This window comes from Bacillus rossius, chromosome 1 (assembly GCF_032445375.1).
Source record: "Bacillus rossius redtenbacheri isolate Brsri chromosome 1, Brsri_v3, whole genome shotgun sequence".
Classification (NCBI taxonomy): domain Eukaryota; kingdom Metazoa; phylum Arthropoda; class Insecta; order Phasmatodea; family Bacillidae; genus Bacillus; species Bacillus rossius.
This window is the reverse complement of record NC_086330.1, coordinates 230,556,922-230,575,305: the sequence shown is the minus strand read 5'-3', so window position 1 is coordinate 230,575,305 and position 18,384 is coordinate 230,556,922. Positions and strand designations below refer to the sequence as shown.

Sequence of the window (18,384 nt, the reverse complement as noted above, 5' to 3'; positions counted from 1 at the left end):
AGTGTTTTTCAGGTCAGCCTATACCAAGATTTTTTTTTTTCTTCAAAGAAATAAAATTCATAAACAAACTTCGAAGAATCGAGTGATTCATATAATGAAAATTTATAAATTTTCTGTATAGGGTCCTTTTCAAAATAAAACTTCATATAGATGTTTTCTGCAAATTTTCTTGTTATCATTTCATAGCAGATCAGCATACCCATTTCTTTTTTTCTTTTAACCACAAACATAGGAATAAAACCTAATTAAATTCAACACTACTAACAGATTGGTTTTGTATGCGAAATGGATGCATACTTTTCTAATCAGTATCCCCAAGTGATACCAACCTAAAACATCAGAAAAAAAAATTACTACTTCCAATTTCATTAGTCTTCTCATATCAAACCAAAAATAATATCTCTATTTTCATCTTAAATTGTGGTGATCTCTGCAAGAAAAGTGTTACAGTGCAACGAAATATCAACTGGAATAACCTATAACAAGGTAACCTAGAATAATTTTGCTTGTAGTTGCAAAGTGTTTTGTGCTTGTAGAACTGCTTTACATGCCAGTGTTTACACATGTGTACACAGCTAGGTGAAATAACATCTCACATGTATTTTGTCGAGCACAGTTACACTCATGTCTTCTTGCTAGATAATTACATAGCTCTTCACAGTAAATAGGGCGAGTCTAGTGCTTCCCAATATGTGTTAGTGTTAGTGGGTCAGTACCCAAATCGAAGAATACATTAGCCGTAAAATACTCAAATACCTCATAAATAATTTATACCCATAATAGCTTCACCGGCTACTCAAAATCCCTGTGCGGGTGGCATGTCACTTCACCTCGTCACAGGACACTGGCGGGAATTACACTTCCGCTCTTACGCAAGGGTATACTCAACGGCTATATTACGCCTCTCCTGGCGTACCATAAACATAACAACATAACACATCATAAACACGGGGATTACATGGCTCTTGTGCTAGCCATCACATACAGACTGCTCTCAGCTGTTACTCCAGCTTACTCGCTCACATGACAATGAGGTAAACATTAATTAGTGCTTCGACCAACATTTAATTTGCAGTGGTAGGGTTCTTATATTCCCTCAGCTGTGCAATGTTGTAACGGCCTATTGACTGGCCTGTTGATGGCTCGGCTAAAGCATAGCAATTCTCATGAGTGGATCCAGTAATAACATATGGACCATCAAATAATAAAAACAATTTCTTAGTTACATTTTCCCAAGCTCTGCTCACTGGATTAGTTTTCTTGAGCACTAGGTCACCAATTTTGAAGGTTGCTAATTTAGATGCGGGGTGCCTCCTCTTGCGGACTGCAGCTTCTGCTGTAAGCTTCTTTCTTATAAATTGCTCCACCTCTTCACCAGTGGGTAACACTTCCTCCTCTTGCTCTTGACTCAGTCGGGGCAGGTAGATAGGGTCGATCGCCTCAGACCTATCCAGACTCATGGCTTCGTATGGGGTGACTCCTATCGAACTGTGTACTGTGTGATTTATTACACATTCTACATATGGTAGTTTATCCCTCCAGGATTGCTGTGACTTGTGACATAATATACGCAGTAGACCTCCAATAGTTTTCATCAATCTCTCGACGGGATTGCTTTGAGGGTGGCGTACAGAAATGGTAGTGGGGATAACGCCTAACTTGCGTACGCCCTGCTGCCACACTTCACTAGTAAACTGTGTACCCTTATCTGAGAGTACCATCTTTGGCATACCAACTTCATCAGTAAATAATTTTAATTTACCCATAACTGCTTTTGCAGTGGGATTTACAATAGCGTACAGCCTTGTGAATTTTGTGAATATGTCTTGAACCACAAATATATACTTCACCCCTCCTTTGGACTGGGGTAGTGGGCCAAATAAATCCACTGACAATAACTCTAGTGGTGCCTTGGGGAGAATAGGCTGTATCTCTCCATGCAGGTGTTCTTTAGGTGATTTTGACTTTTGACAAAGATCACATGCTCTAGTGACCTGTATGACAAATCGAGGCATATTGGGCCAATATACTTGTCTTCTAAAAGCCTCAGTTAGCTTCTTGCTTCCTGCATGCCCAAGTGCAACATGTACTTCCCATGTGACTTGCTGTATCATGCTGATTGGGATTACTGGCTTCCATGCATCTTCATATAGGTATTTCTTTCTTGAGTGTGCAAATAATACTCCTTCAGGGGATTTGCAAATATACTGGTGAATCTTATGTTCCGCTGGGTGACTGGTCAGCTGTTTGACAGTGTCTTGGCAGAATTTGTCCTCCTGCTGCTTGGCTTGCAGGTCCTTTAGTAGTTCTTTGAGCTTTGGATTAGATTTCAAAACATTTGCTGCTGTTGATGCCACTAGGAATTCCTTCTGGTGGGCTGGGCTGGTGTTGTCTTGGATTTCTTCAAGGCGGCTCAGATAATCAGCTGTTGTGTTAGATGACCCCTTGATGTGCTGAATCTGTACATCATACTCTTGCAGCAATAAAAACCATCTTGTAAGTCTGCTCCCAAACAACTTCCCAGCCTTCAGACAAGTTAAGGCCTGATGATCAGTTAGCAGCTTAATGGTCTCACCTAGTAGTATGTCACGGTACTTCTGTAGGGCCCACACTATGGCTAACGCTTCACGTTCAGTCACAGTGTAGTTCCTTTCAGCTGGACTTAATGTTCTGCTGGCCATTGCCACCGTTTTTTCCACTCCTTGGTGTTCCTGTGCAAGTTTGCATCCTAGTGCAGTATTAGATGCATCTGTGTACAGCAGAAATTCTTTCCCTTGAACAGGATGATATATCACCTGCTCTTCCAGGAATAGGTCTTTCAAACTTTTGAATGCTTGGTCATGCTCTTCAGTCCACTTCCATACCTTATCTTTCTTAAGGAGCTGGAACAAAGGTACTGCACACTGGGCTACCTTATTGGAATAGTTTCGGTAGAAACCAACTATGCCTAAGAAGGCTCTTAGTTGTCTCACATTCCTGGGTGTGGGGAAATCTTGAATAATTTGGAGTTTCTCTGGAGCTGTTTTAATTCCTCCTGGAGTAAGGATATGCCCTAAGAATGGCAGTTCTTCTCTACAAAATTTTGATTTGCGTATTTTTACTGTCATACCTGCATTTTGTAATTTATGTAACACAGTAGCTATGTGTTGCAGGTGTTCCTCAAAAGTGACAGATGTTATTAAAATATCATCTACATACGCTCTGGCAAATCCTTTGCACTCAGGCCCTAGAGTAGTGTCAAGGCACCTGGTGAAATCTGCTACAGCGTTGCAGAGTCCAAACGGCATCACAGTAAAAACGTACTGCTGATTGTGGAATAGGAAAGCTGTGTATTTACATGACTCAGGCTCAAGTGGAATCTGCCAGTAGCCAGATGACAGATCCATGGTGGTCAAATATTTGACACCTTGGTACAGCCTCAGAATTTCAGATGTCTGTACCGGGCTCTCTCTGTCCTTGATGGTTATTTTGTTTAACTCTCTTGCGTCAAGACAGAGTCTCACAGTCCCATCTTTTTTTCCAACACAGACAATAGGGTTGGCATAAGGGCTAGCCTCCCTTCTCACCACATTCCAGTCTACCATGAGCTGCAAATACGCAGTGGCCTCTTGTACGTATTTAGCTGGAACAGGGTAGGACCTCCTATGAAAAGGTGCATTCTCCTGGGTCTTAATTTGTGCCTGATAAAATTTATTTCTCCCTGGTTTATCCGAAAATACCTGCTGGAAATTTTTCAACACATTGAATAGCTGTTGCAGCTGAATGTGTGTGACAGTTCTGGAATCTTGAACTGACTGTCTGATGTCCTCAATGGTAGCTTGCAGCTGTTCGTTGGCTTGGTTATTACACACTTGCTTGCACATAGGTGTGTTACTCAAAATGCCTATGAAGTTGTTTCGGACATGCCATTTGTCTGTTAATGACACCGGTGTAGTACTGTCACTAGGTTGTATAGTGCTTTTCCTGAAATCTATTACTATGCCGAACTGTGACAGAAAATCAGTTCCAATGATTAGTGGTTTTGCTAATCCCTTTACCACTAGTGCTGTCAACTCCTTGGGTTTTCCAAGTCCATATACTGTTATGAGCACTTGCCTGTTCACAATAGGACTGGCTCTAGAAGTAACACCAATAATTTTGATGGCAGGTATTGGAATTTTTGGTACCTTCATGCCAATGCGTTCTAGGAAACATACCAGCTCCTCACTGATACAGGTCACCTCTGCTCCACTGTCAATAAGTGCAGCCACTTCTTGCCCATATATGTTTAGGTTAATTTGTGGGCAGACCGTGTGAAATTGAGGTACTACGCCCTCGCCGGTCTCCTTGTACAAAAATTCCCTTTCATTATCTCTCATCATTACAGTACACATAAATTTGTGGTAGCTTATACAACTATAAATACATGTCACATTAGTCACCCCTGAGTCTGGAGGTCGGGTTTCGGTGTGGGGCGATCCTACAGAAACCCTTTCTAGTTTAACGTGTCCTTAGACACTCGCGCATCCTGCGAGTCTGGCACATTTCTGTTATTATTGTACAATGTACTGGTACCAGCTGCTTCCTGTACTGCGGACTTAAACAGGGTTTTCCAGCAGATAGCGTGGACGTGCTCCATGCTGATTAGTCACTTCAGGTTGTTGGCTCTGGCGAAACGTCCTGTTGGGCGACGCCGGTTGCTCAGACGGGTGGCTGTAGTGGGGCTTGCCTTCACCGCTGTCTGTCGTCTTGGGGCTTCGGTAGTATGGCAGGCGGGAATCTTCACGCTGGTCGTGGTACTGTCTCTCCTTCATCCTACGGTGTTGGTTGTCGTGATATTCTCTTTCGTCATCGGATGAGGCACGACGACCGTAGTTGCGGGACTCCCTGGGTGGCCGTTGCTCCGGCGAGTATGACCGCCTTCTCTCTTCATACCGGGCACTCTTCCTGGCTCGTTCTGCCCCTTCTTCCCCACTGTGGTATCCCTTGTTGCTGGGCCACCAGGTACGCTTCCTGTTGTAGTGTGCCCCTTTGTATCTGTTGTGGTAGGGCCCACCGTTACCACGAGGTGCTCCCCCCCTTACTTGCCAGCTCATGTAGTTTACTGCTGCCTGGCGTTCTGGTTTCTGTTTACCCTCACGTCCTTGCCAGTAAGGGTTGACCTGGTGCTGCTTCTGGTTAAGTGGTGCTCGGTCTGCCTCCTCTGTCCTGGGTGCTACTCGATCCAGTTTCTCGAGCTTATCGTAGTTTAGCAGCCGGTCACGGAACTCAGTGACATCACGATAGTGTAGGCCAGACAACTGCTTCTGGTATTTCAGTGGCAGCTGTGTCAACATGGCAGCCACAAACTCCTCATCGGTCATAGGGAGATCCAAATACCTTGTTTTGTCATACATGTTAGACAAATGTGCCTCCAGAGATGTGCCCTTCCTTGGGTCGTATTTCTCTGTGTGGAGTTGTGCCCTCAGATTACTCTGGATCCTGATGTTCCAGAATTGCAGTCTGAACAGCTCCTTAAATTGAGTGAAACTGTGTGTATTGGTGCTTGTCAGCTCCCACCAATAGAATGCCTGACCTTTCAATGCGTTGTTCAAACATTTCAGAACCTCTCCATCGGTGAGGTTAAACATAGTCACATATTCCTCGAATTTTCTGAGGAATCTCATAGGACTCTCATTTGCCCTGCCTGCGAAAGTAGGCATGGCCTCTGCCCACAGCTTTGCTGGATGGTGCATCAGAGCTACCGGGTCCAGATGGCGCTCTGTTGATGTGGTAGTTGCCCTAGGTCCAACTGCTGCCCTAGTCTCTACAGTCTGCCTGGGTAATTAATCTGTAGGGTATGTGCTGTAACTGCAGCCAGGTGTGGTGTCCAGTGGTCTACATGTACTAGTAGGAAGTACTTCAGTTGCTTCTCGCTGTGTCCTACCAGTTGCGTCAGGTGTAGGGCTCTGACTTACAGTCAGATTTTGCAAACAATCTCGTAGGCTAGAGGTCGCCACCTCTATGTCCTCCAGCCTGACCTCGAGTCGTCGAGTCTGCCCATGCAGCTCGTCCCTCATGCTGACTTGACTGCGCTGGCAAAATTCCCTCAGACCATGTTGTTCTAGGGTCACATTTTCACGGATGGCTAGTAGTTGTGTTTCCAACTCACCTACCCGTTCAACTGTTTGAGTCACCTTCTCCACTACTTGATTAATTTCCCTTTGTTGTTGCACTAATTTCTCCTCTATGCTACGTTCCAGACTTTGTACACTGGAACAAGTGAGGTCTAGTTTTGTTTCCACCTGCTCTGCCTGCTTGGAGAGTTGGGACATTATTCTATTTTCAGATTGCTCTGTTTGTGTTGTGAGTTGGGACATTATCCTATTTTCAGATTGCTCTGTTTGTGTTATGAGTTGGGACATTATCCTATTTTCAGACTTCTCAGTTTGTGTTGTGAGTTGGGACATTATCCTATTCTCAGATTGTTCTGTTTGTTTTGTGAGCTGTGCAGTGTGTTCAGCTTGTTTGGCGAGCTGTTGTAACACCTGCTGTAGCATCTGTGTCATGTCAGGGCTTGACGTGGACATGCCTGTTGTAGTCGTTGTTTTGTCCTGTTCTAGTGTTACACTTCCTGTGGGAAGAGGTGACACTGGCCGCCCTAACCTCTCACTATGCTGCGTGTGTGAGTGTGTGGGTACATCCATTATTCTTGTCTCTGGCGAACTACATTCCTCCATGGCCGATGATGTGTCACTGTCAGAGCTGTGATTCTTAGGACACTCTTCACACATGCTATTGGCCCTACTCCTTAAATTATATGTTTGCTGAGCCATTGTGTTTGACCTCCAACAAATTAAAATTTACAATCACAACAAATACCCTGCTTACTTGACAGTTCAATGAAATACTTGTTTGTATGTAAACAAACCTATTAGCCTTGATATAAACAAATCGGGCCCCACTAGTTGGGTTCCACTCTTCTGTACTTAGATAAGTGACAGAATCAGTGTGTGTTGGGCTCCACGTAGTGGTAGCCACTTATCTGTGGTGTGCTCGTTATATAAATATACACAAATACACAGATAGTGTGTGGTATTGTTAAGTAAAAACAATATATATTTGTCATTTAGAGATTAAAGTTTAAATAATAAATAATTATCTACGGATGTTTATGGCTCTGGAAAAATAAATATATTCTTTAATTAATTTTCAAAATTCATATATTAGCCTTGATATAAACAAATCGGGCCCCACTAGTTGGGTTCCACTCTTCTGTACTTAGATAAGTGACAGAATCAGTGTGTGTTGGGCTCCACGTAGTGGTAGCCACTTATCTGTGGTGTGCTCGTTATATAAATATACACAAATACACAGATAGTGTGTGGTATTGTTAAGTAAAAACAATATATATTTGTCATTTAGAGATTAAAGTTTAAATAATAAATAATTATCTACGGATGTTTATGGCTCTGGAAAAATAAATATATTCTTTAATTAATTTTCAAAATTCATATATGGGCGCCACCCTTATGCACTATGTAAATTCCTTAATAGTTTAAAGATCATGTAGTATGATACACAAGGGAAATATTAAATATTCTCACACTGTAAAAACCTTCACAAGGCATGGGAATAGACAACAAACCAATTAGAATTATGAAGGACACATACACATACACTGTAAAATAACAACATATAAACATACAGATTAATATAAATATTCTTTAATCAAATAAAAGTATGTTTTGTTTCTAGTCAATCCAGTGGTATGTCGTTTTACATTCGATAAAAATTACAGGAGTTAGGTTGCACACATGGTAACATGAAACAAAAGTTCATATGGTTCAAAATAAATAATGTTTGTTGAAAATCTCGATTTATAATAAATTATTTGCGTGAGAAAATAATATTTATTTAAAATGTTCGTTATTAAAGTTGGTTTTTATTTTCCGCGTCTGAACTCATTGAATATTTGCGGTAGAGCATCTCGAGACATCTGTCTCAGTTCACCTCTGGGTGATTGAACAAAAGTCAAGTATGGAAAATAGGATGCGTGATTGTTTTAATAAAAATGTTTATCTCAATATGATCTTAGAATAGCTCAACAATGAAACGTAATATTTGAAAGTCCGTCGGCAAAATCACGATGTAGTTAGGTAGAGAACATTTAAATTAGCATAGCATCATGAGTCGCTGGTTACTCACGGTAAAACACACCTCAGTACACGTCAGTTATGACGTGCCCTAGTTAAATAACATATACTTAAGATTTAAACGACGTTTCAAAACATCCTGGTTGTAGGACAACCTATCCAGCTATTCATCTTCATTGATTTTTAAGGGAATTTCAACCCGGCCTATGCAGCCATCATCGCCGTTAATTTTAGACTCGTTACCGTTAATTCTGTAGTGACGCTTATCTTAAGTAACAACGTCGCTGATTGGCTGAATCACTAAGATTGTTGACTTAATTACACGTTCAAAATCACTCACAGACAATTAACAAAACAAATTAATACATCACAATTCCTTAAATTTAAAATAGGATTTTACAACAATGGAAATTCTCTTATGTAATTATTAAATAAAAAGTTCAATTTGCAGTTTTAGGTCCAATGTTCCCTAGAGGGGTCTTGTTAATTGAGCTTCGGCGTCACTTATATTACACCATAGAGAATGGTAGTTGCAGATACGTCCAAAGACGTGAACACAGAACAAAAACATAAAATGTCAATAAATAATAATAATAATAATTAAAAAGTGTTATATAAATAAAAGAAAACACTTTCTGTGCGTATGACAGTCATGTTTCAGCACAGTCTCTTAAGGCAAAAGGCACTCTTCTAGGTGGTTCAGCAACTGGTTGAACAGATTTATCTACTACCAGTGTACACTTATTCAGAATACACCCGACTCCCTGAAACAAGTCTGCAAATTCTGAGAGGAACCTATCTTCCGATAAAACGCTAATATGTAAGGTGTGGACAAAACTGCGGGAAACTAACTTCAAACACATGCATTGTGTCAGTCCCAGAATAGGCATTCTGCAGCTACCATCTTCAACAATAAGAAACTCCAGGCACTCCTGAGCACCATCAGCTGTATTTACTCCACACCTTAGCGTAGTGACACCCACAGGTTTCACATTTTTTACTGCCAAACCCTTCGAGTGTTACGCCTGACTGCTTCAACAGGGTTGGGCAAGCCAGCTGCTTCACAATACTCTGTGATATTATATTTACCTCTGAGCCCATATCAAGCTTGAAATACACAGTCTTACCTTCAACCCACATTTCTTGTATCCACTCTTTGTGGCCTGACTTGGCGTTCTCTACCCCTGTCGTTGCTTCTGCCACTTCTAACGTGCTGACAAAAAACTCTTCCATCTCACCTCCAGTTAACCTAATCTCTTCAATTTGGTTGGTGCATAAGGTTGCAAAATGATTGAGCTAAATGCATTTGTAACATTTTTTTTTCCCAAAGTCAGGGCACTAATTTTTTCTAAGTACCCTCCCGCACCTTCCGCACTTAGGGCTCCCTTTTTGCAACTGCTTCTGTTCAGCACTCCCTTTGTACGGCACCTGCTGCTGTTCAGTTTATTTCTCCTATCTACTCTTTCGCCACACCATTTCAACTGTGTGCCCTCTCAGGTGAAGTTCATCCTCCGACGACTCCTCACGCCGCCTAACAGGATTAATAGCTTTGGTTTGTATTGTGTCGACACACTGATTGCCTAGTTCAGCTACCCTACACTGTTCCAGTGCCCGTGATAACCTGAGATCCGGTTCGCACAACAAACGTTCCTGCATCCCTTTGTCTCGAATGCCCAGAACTATTCTGTCCCGCACAACACTGTCCGTCTGGTCCTTGAATTCCCAACTTTGTACCAGCTTTTTTAAGTCTCTTACGAACTAGTCAAAAGGCTCACCCTCTTCCTGAGACCTGCAATTAAATTTGTACCATTCAACTACTATATTTTTCACAGAGTTACAATAATGTTCAAATGCTCGCAACACCTTTTCAAAATCCCTACGGTCTTCCGCTGGAAGGTCAAATGTGTTGAATAACTCAACAGCCTCGTCTCCTATGAGGTTTAACCACATCACTGCCTTGACTGCCGACGGTTTGGACTCATATCTGGTCGCCAGCATAAAAATATCAAAGTTCTGTTTGAACCGCCGAAAGTGTTCACACAGGTTTCCATCTGTGGTTTGAACTATTCCACCACGCCCGAACGTGTATAACCTGTATCGCCACGTGGCACAACAACACAACGAAACAACACCATTAAGGTCACGTTGCGAACACTCTGCAACGAACTACCGACTGCGCCATGTTGTGTTTTCACTTCTTTAATCAGACATAAACTAATTATTACATGTTTGACTAATACACATTTATATGGATTGCTCTCCTCTTTCCATCACACTCACTGTCCTCTATCTTCATGATGACTGACTCTGCCATCTACAACTTGCTGCCATAGATTCTAACATAACATATCACAACAAATATATTACGTTTCAACAAATAAAAAAAATGCTGCTGCCATCTTACTGGCTGCCCACAGAACTATTGACATACTGAAATGCACTTTGAAATTAGTGAAGTTAAACACATTGTACCAACATTAGCTAACGAAAAAATTCACATAGATTAATCAATATTCCGAAAATCGCCTAGAAAATTTCTTACATATCCCATTTTCACTTTACGTCTGAGTCATGTGAAAATGTGCGATAGCCGATAGTTGAAATGAAGGTCGACATACAATCTAGATTCCATGGAAGTGTTACTCAACTAAAATTCTCAGGAGTTTAAGACTTTTTTCCAAATTGTGATGAAATAAATCTCACTTAGGGGTTTTCTTGTTTGGAGGTTAGTTGATTAATTTTGTTTACTCACAAAGTAGGTTATGCTTGGACAAACTATCTGCAATAGTTTATGACGAGATTTAATTTTGGTTAATGTATTTTCTTGTTCACAGATACTGGATAAAAAAAAAAAAAACAGAAAGCAATATATTTAACCACAAGACTGAAAATTGTGTATGCTGTTAGAGGGGAAAAAAGGTCAACCTAGCCAAAAGATTTAGACGGTTTTGCAAAGTCTTGACTTAAGGCAAATTAAAGTATTGTCCATTTGATTATCTTACAAAGTTTTTGCTTAGATTTTAATTACCTGACTCTGCAAGCGGCCTTAGCATCCCGAACTGAACTCTATCAACAATACAGCTATTTATTTTTGTAGTGCATATAACTTGTTAGTTTTGAATTCAGCTCGGTATAAAGAAACCTCACTATAACACACACACCCAAAATCAGTCTCTTCAAGTTTGCTGTACTGAGGTTTTACTGTAGTAGGTCTTTTTTGCTGTGTGTGCAGAAATAATGCTGACATGCCCAGCATTTGGATACTATTTGCATTAATAATATATTACAACCATGAATATAAGTCAGTTGTATCACTTCAATAAAAAATTACATTTCTAATATTAAAACAGGTAATAGGGAAATATATTTTTATTTCATTACCTTATTTTATGGAGTACATAAATCAACTTAAATTAACACATGAGTTTCTGTTTGCACAGTCATCAGCTGAGAACATGAATGGCTCACATTTAGCAAGACAAAAGTCCAAAAAAAATTAATGATTTAAATTTTTGTAATAAAAATATGCAAATAAAAAATAGATGATTTATTAGAATAAAATGAACATTTTATTAATTTGAGTACTATTAATTCAAAAGTTGAAGAAAATGATACTTGAGTATATCATGTGTGGGAATCTGCAAATCTATTGGTGTGGTGTAAGGTTTTCGATTCAATCTTCTGGTGTTATTATGTTATTTGTGTTGGATATTTTTTGTGAGACACATAAGTCACGAAAGTAATAATAGTTTATTTGTATTTGCTACACAGACTTTGATTTGACTTCCCTTGTTTAGGTGCTATGTTGTTTTTGTATGTGTACGAATGTTGTTATCGTTGCAGCCATGTCGGCTATGTGTGTACTGTGCGATACTAGTAAACAGAGAGTGAGTTAAAAGCAAAAGGTTGGCTACATCATTTATTGAAACTTACAACAATTTGAAACCCTGAAAAATTTCTGGCCATTCGTCATTGATGAGGGGGGAAATGCCTCATCATCCAACCTGTGAAAGCATTTTTTTAACAGTGTTTTAGTATTCAAGTTCCTGTTAAATATAAAAAGTATAGAACCAGGAACTAGACCAGCTCTGGGGAATGGCAGAGGCTGGAGTTTATTTATTTCTTTCATAAGACTGCAAAATAGCTGAATCATAATTTTAAAAAAATCATCAAGAAATTTATCAATTTTGGAAAGGAAATTTTAATACCAATTTGTGTGGATACCGTGACGACTTGCTACAGCCCATTTAAAAGCAGACATTGTGTGTCGGACAATCACTACCAAAACTAACACTTATGAAAGCAGAGGTCTTATTCCTGCATTAAGGCAGGTTACTCAGTTGGTATGTTCCGAAAGTTTGTCATTTTATGTTTTACAACACACTGTTCTGTACTGGTTCTTCTAGCTGATGACTATTATTACTAGTGCTTCACCTGTGTTGGCTGGCAACACATCTCTTCACAGTCGACGTGAACCATTCTCTCTTCCTGCTCAGTTTTGATGTCTGGCTCCATGACTGCCACGCCCGTGACTTGTTCCTTTCACAAGCAACACAGGTGTCAACGAAAGTAACACATTCATTTACAATCAGAATTCAGTGGACTCAGAATGTATAGTATAAACAATCAGAATGTTAACAGTTATGTTTTTCAAGGTGGTTGGTCAAAGGTCTTGGGTTTTAATAACTGCTGCAAATTTCTAGATAGAAAGATTTTCTTTCCAGGAAAGAAAACTGAATATTAGGAGGTAATATTCCCCCAGATACTCTTAGAATGCAAGGGCAAAACCACTACAGAGGTTTAGGTATATTACATTCCCAATATATAAATCCTTAATAAATCATTTATTTACAAATTAGCTCTTTATAATAACCCTTTTATAAATATGTTAACATATAAAGTCTGGGACCATTTATAATGTTGGTCCATGAGACCTTATATCATTTCAGTCATACGATTTTGCTTCGTTTAATACAAACCACAGCATAACTTATTTTACACAAAACTAAACTGACACCTCTCTATTTAAACCACTTTTCAATGAACCTTGAAACATTTTTGTTAAGAACGTTGAAAATTTGAACTTAATCAGCCAAATATTTGCTTGAAGCACATAGTGCTGAGTTTCTCTTGGCGAGCGCTGTACTGCACGTAGCAAAGTACACACCCCATCCTACTGGTTGATCCTTTTCTCCCTCCTACTACAGATGGCGCCAGGTATGTCTTTCTGCCAGCCGGCCGCCAACCACTGTTTCTTGGACATGTTCGCCTCTCATTTCCTTCTGTTATAATGACTTATATTTGTGTGATTCTGGATTCCTCCTGGTTTTGAATACTGTTTTTTGACAACTTATTACATTTCTTATTATTCAGATTCTGTTGTGCAACTGATTTTGTAAACAGTTTCATTTGTCCTAATCTAACAAATCCCACAATCCATACATTTTATGAAAAAAAAAACTAATACACCTATAAATGTGAAAGTTAACATAATAATTTAAAGTAATGTCTAGATGTGTTATCTATCATCATTTCTGTAAACAAGTATTAAAAAAATGCAAAACAGCTATGTGTAATACTTACCGTTAAATCAAAGGGAGTAGGGGTGAGGCAGGGAGGGGGAAATAGAAGAACTTGAATTGGACCGGCATGTTGGTGAGCATGTTAAAAATTAAATAAATGAAAATTATTTTATCAATTGCTTTCACTTATTATCAACTCTACATACATCCAACAAATCAATGTACTACTTACCATACACAATTGCAATTAAATTACATTTCACTTTACAAAATCCTTAATTCTGCTGCTGCTGTTAATAAAATTTTCAAAGACCTAAGCTGAAATTCACTTGCTTAGTTTCAAGAGGAAATGTATTGGTGTATATTTATATTTATTGATGAAAAGAGTATGACTGGATGTAGCCTTTTAAAGAAAATTTCATCTACGTTTACGCATAGCTTTTCCTTCAAGGAAAGATGAATCGTTTGGTATATTATTTACATATTATTTACAGTTTACAATTGTAAATGATAGGCTACTTTACAGTGATGGAACTGAAGAAATTGAATTTCTTTTAGAAGGAAAATTGTTATTTACATCAAGTATCCAAAAACATGTCTTTTTATCCTCATCATTTCGCCAAAATATATCTCAACACGTTTTCCAAGATGTACTTGATCAAATTATAAATGGTGAATGTACAGTTGAAGATGACAAAAATTTAATCACACGTAGTATACAAACATTATCACCAAATTAACGGATATTTTTCAATGATGCCGTTAGATTATTTGCAACAAAGAAAGATGTAAAAGAGTTTAATAATCAAAAATTAAAATAACTGAATCAACCAGTTGCTTATGTTCAAGACAATCACAATTGTTCTAAAACAAAATCAGCAAGAGTAGAAATAATTTGTGGACTTGAACCATTTATAATTTTATGGATTAGATGTAAAGTTATGTACGTTCTAATTTATGGGTAGAAAAAGGATTAGTCGATGGAGCTTGGGGTAATGTTGAAGAGATAATTTATGAAGAAAATTATAGTCCCCCTGATGAAATTCCACGAGTGATAAAGGTTCAATTAGAAAACTATTCACATTCAACTTATGAAAATAGTGGCTGCGTTCCAATACCTCCCATAAATAAATTTTCAAAAATTGGAAATACTTATTGTTCCAGGAAAAAATTCCCATTACAATTAGGTTTCTCAACTACGATTCATAAGTCGCAAGGTTTAACTTTAGATAAAGCTGCTGTAGATATTGGAGAAAAAGAAACTTCTATTGGTTTAACATATGTCGTATTTAAAGAGTAAAAACATTAGAAGGCTTTGCATTAAATAGGAGATTTGCCTATAAGAGATTAAGCAGTATTACAAACTCATATATGTTAAAATGTAGGAGATAAGAATAAATCGGTATGTGGAATTTAATGTTTTAATAAAATAAAAAATTTGTCTGAAAATTATTTTCAAATCAATAATTTATAGAAGCAGTAGTTTGTTTGTATATAGTAGATGAATTGAGAAATCATATTTTTTCCAAAGTATAATTTGTAAAATGGAAGATTAAACTTTTCCAAAAAATTTTACATGAGTAATTTTTTTGTCAAATGACAGGATACCGGAAATTAAAATTATACAATTAGCACAAGTATAAAGTATTTTGAAATTTATACCTACTTACTTATTTTTATTAAATAAATAAAAAATAAAAATTCTTTGTTTTAGACAATGTCCATATCCATACATTAACAAAAATTCTTATTATTATATGAATTTACTATATAACAAATTTATTGAATATCCATGTAATATATTACATTTATATTAAAACAACTGGTTATATTTACATTCACTTAAATGCATCATCGACAGAGAAGCCGCCCAAATGAGCATTTGCAAACATGTCCGAAGCACTACAGCAGGGCGGCAACACCAACAGCATCCCGAAATCATCATTGTACTGAACGGGCATTAATTAAAAGCTCGCGAGCTCTCACAAAGCCATGCTTTTTGCTAGTTTTGTAAAACATTTTTGACAACCCACAAAACAATTTTATATATGATACGGACTTCTGATTTGTGTAAAGTGAGTAGAAAACAAAGCTGTGCAAGATCCCATAATTTGGTGAAAGTTTCAGGATCGCTAAGAATTTTTTTTTTCTGTTCAACAATAGAAATAATTTTTCACGATTTTTTATGGTTATGAATGTGGAGGGTTTTTATTTTTCACTACATTCGGTGATGTAAATTGAGAGAAAACTAACAGAAAAAGGCCAATTTAACATGGTTGGTCAGAGACATAAAAACTGCATTATAGTCTTACTTAATTTTACCAAGAAGAGAGTAAAAATATATTAGATCTGTCAGGAAACTTAAAAAAGCTTTATACGTGTCCGTACAACAGTGCACAACTCTGGCCGCCAGTGGTTGGTTTCGTTCAAACTGTGGATATGAAACTTGTGTAGATCAATTAGAAAACATCAGACTATACACAAAATGCATATGGACACTTGTTATCCTGAAATAATACATGATTTTCGAGAAGATATACACAGCGATCACCCAGATGCATGCCCGCCCCTTCGCAGTTCATTTTAACTACAGCCAGCAAATTAAAAATTTTTTGTAAAATAGATTGCAATGGATTTAACGGTATTTTGTGGTTTGTGAAAATTTTCTGGATCAATATGTAAAGTAGCAGTTTGTGGAAAATAAAGCGAACAGGAACTGAAATAAAAAGGTTGGTTGGTTAACTTAAGTTCGGTTACCTGCATAATTAAAAAAACTATTATTCCATAATGTAAATTTTTTAACAAACATTTTCCATTTAATTATTGTAGCTGACTTTCATTTAAGTATTATTTATATAATTTTGCAGAAGTTACATGAGGTGAAAAAAAATTTGTAGGATCCTAATTATCATTCTTACTATTCAAATTTGATAGTCGTATTTGCTTATAATTTTATATTCGTATTCGATTTGAACTAAAAAAAAGATATTGGCACAGACCTATAACAAAGCAATGTCCACAGAAGCTCTGACCTCTCTGGCATGGTATATAGTTACAACCCGTTTAATACATTAACATTTTAATGAACACTCCTTTCATTTTCCTTGTGAAATCAGTGTCACATGGACTTGACGCTCATTAAAAGATAAAGTTGCACCACACGTTGGACCATGTTACTGCTCTGTTTGGTGAGAGTAGCTGATCCAATATGCTTTTCTTGGGTAACTTTCCTTTCAGAAGACAGCTTCTATTAAAATTAATTAATACTTGCATTTGAAAACTTGTCAATTTTTTTGCCAGAGGCAACTGAACAGACATATATTGAGAGGGGGGAGTCAGTCAGTCCAAATGTTTATTACAAATCTATTTCCGAAAAAACTTAAAGGGTCATAACAATAAGGTATTATACTTCAAAATGAGCTCAAACTGATTTAGGGAATATCTATGGCCTTCAAATAGGAATGCTATCATACAACTTTAAAAATACCCAAATAACTATTTTCACAAGCAACAAACCTGAGTGGTAGTGGCACTTAGTGCTGGAGCATCCGTCATGACTATCTTATCAGCGCAACCCTGGACCACAGTCTGCGTGCTCAAGTCCATGCAGTCCGGCCTCTTGTGTAGCTCACGTTCCTGCTGCAGAGCCTGCTGAGCGACTCTGCACACACAAAACAGCCAACAGCATTTTCATTTCACAGTGAACAATGTCTAGAACGTTAAGAATCATTAAGAAGGAAAATATACTTAGAGATATCAAAACATAGACATTTCATCAATTCCGATGCTGATGTTATAAATTTACTGTTGTCACATGTTGGGAGTGTTTGATAGTGACAATTTCTTATACAATACAAATTTAAACCTCCGCTTGGGTTCTACCTGGTATACGGGCGCCAACAAGAGACTTCCGACACATCATCTAGTGAGTTGGATAGGATTTCCAAAATCAATAAAAACTTGGGTAAAACAGAGTGACATCGAAAATTTAACCAATTAGTTTCGGTGTAAGCGTGCCTTAACTGTTGGAGGCTGTGGGCTGCTGGGACACAGCTCGGGGGCATGTCTGGAAGGACTGCTGGGATGGTCACACTGCTGTCTGGAAGCCTGATATTATGTCAGAGAGGCCTGGGGTGACTTCCTGCGCTGGCTTCCCACGCTCCCTAAGGGGTACGCTGTGTCTCCATGGAGCTCATTCCTACTCTTGCAGTAAACATGACAGCAGCTATCTTTGCCTTCATCACTGCACAGGTATAGAATCTTTATGGAAATCATGTCATAACAGGAATAAAATTACTATCACAAATCTGATGGGATCTTTAAAGTCGTAAAGGTTCAGCACTATGCCGACTGGGAGCTCAAGGAGGCCGCCATAGTGCTCGATGATGAAACAGCCGCCACGGTGGACGAGGACCCAGAGCAGGCTGACTTCAAGCAGTTTCTGTATGATGTCACCCTGATCATCCTCAAAAATTTGCAGAATTTCCAGGTGGTCTAGAAGGAGGAGGAGGCGGTGGAGAAGGAAGAGAAGGAGGAAAATGAATTGAGGGATGGCCAAGAAGAGGCTGTGTCCGATGCGGACAGTGGGGTGAGTAAGTCTGCAAACGAGTATTTTTTTTTTTGTGGGATAGGTTATCTCTTGTTTGGGGAAAATTACTTTTGCCCTAGTCGCAAAAACCAGCACAAGTAATGTTTATTTATTTTATTGTAATAAAATTAGTGTTACCTGTGAAAACAAGTCAGGTATA

The 18,384-nt window shown here is 38.4% G+C and overlaps 1 protein-coding gene across 4 annotated transcripts in view; it reads right to left on the bottom strand.

Annotated features, from left to right (window-relative positions):
* Positions 1–11,468: 11,468 nt before the first annotated feature.
* The window catches only part of LOC134527351 (myosin heavy chain, non-muscle-like), an 84,952-nt gene continuing 78,036 nt past the window's right edge, over positions 11,469–18,384 (bottom strand). For 3 of the 4 annotated variants that reach the window (XM_063359958.1, XM_063359961.1, XM_063359960.1), the window contains 2 exons: positions 17,153–17,297; positions 15,816–16,067 (listed from right to left, as the gene is read on the bottom strand). In XM_063359958.1, the coding sequence (XP_063216028.1) occupies positions 15,945–16,067; positions 17,153–17,297 (268 nt within the window). In that variant the 3' untranslated portion in view covers positions 15,816–15,944. Of the gene's footprint in view, positions 12,654–15,815; positions 16,068–17,152; positions 17,298–18,384 lie in introns of those variants that run through there. The other variant, XM_063359959.1, reaches the window with a different exon arrangement.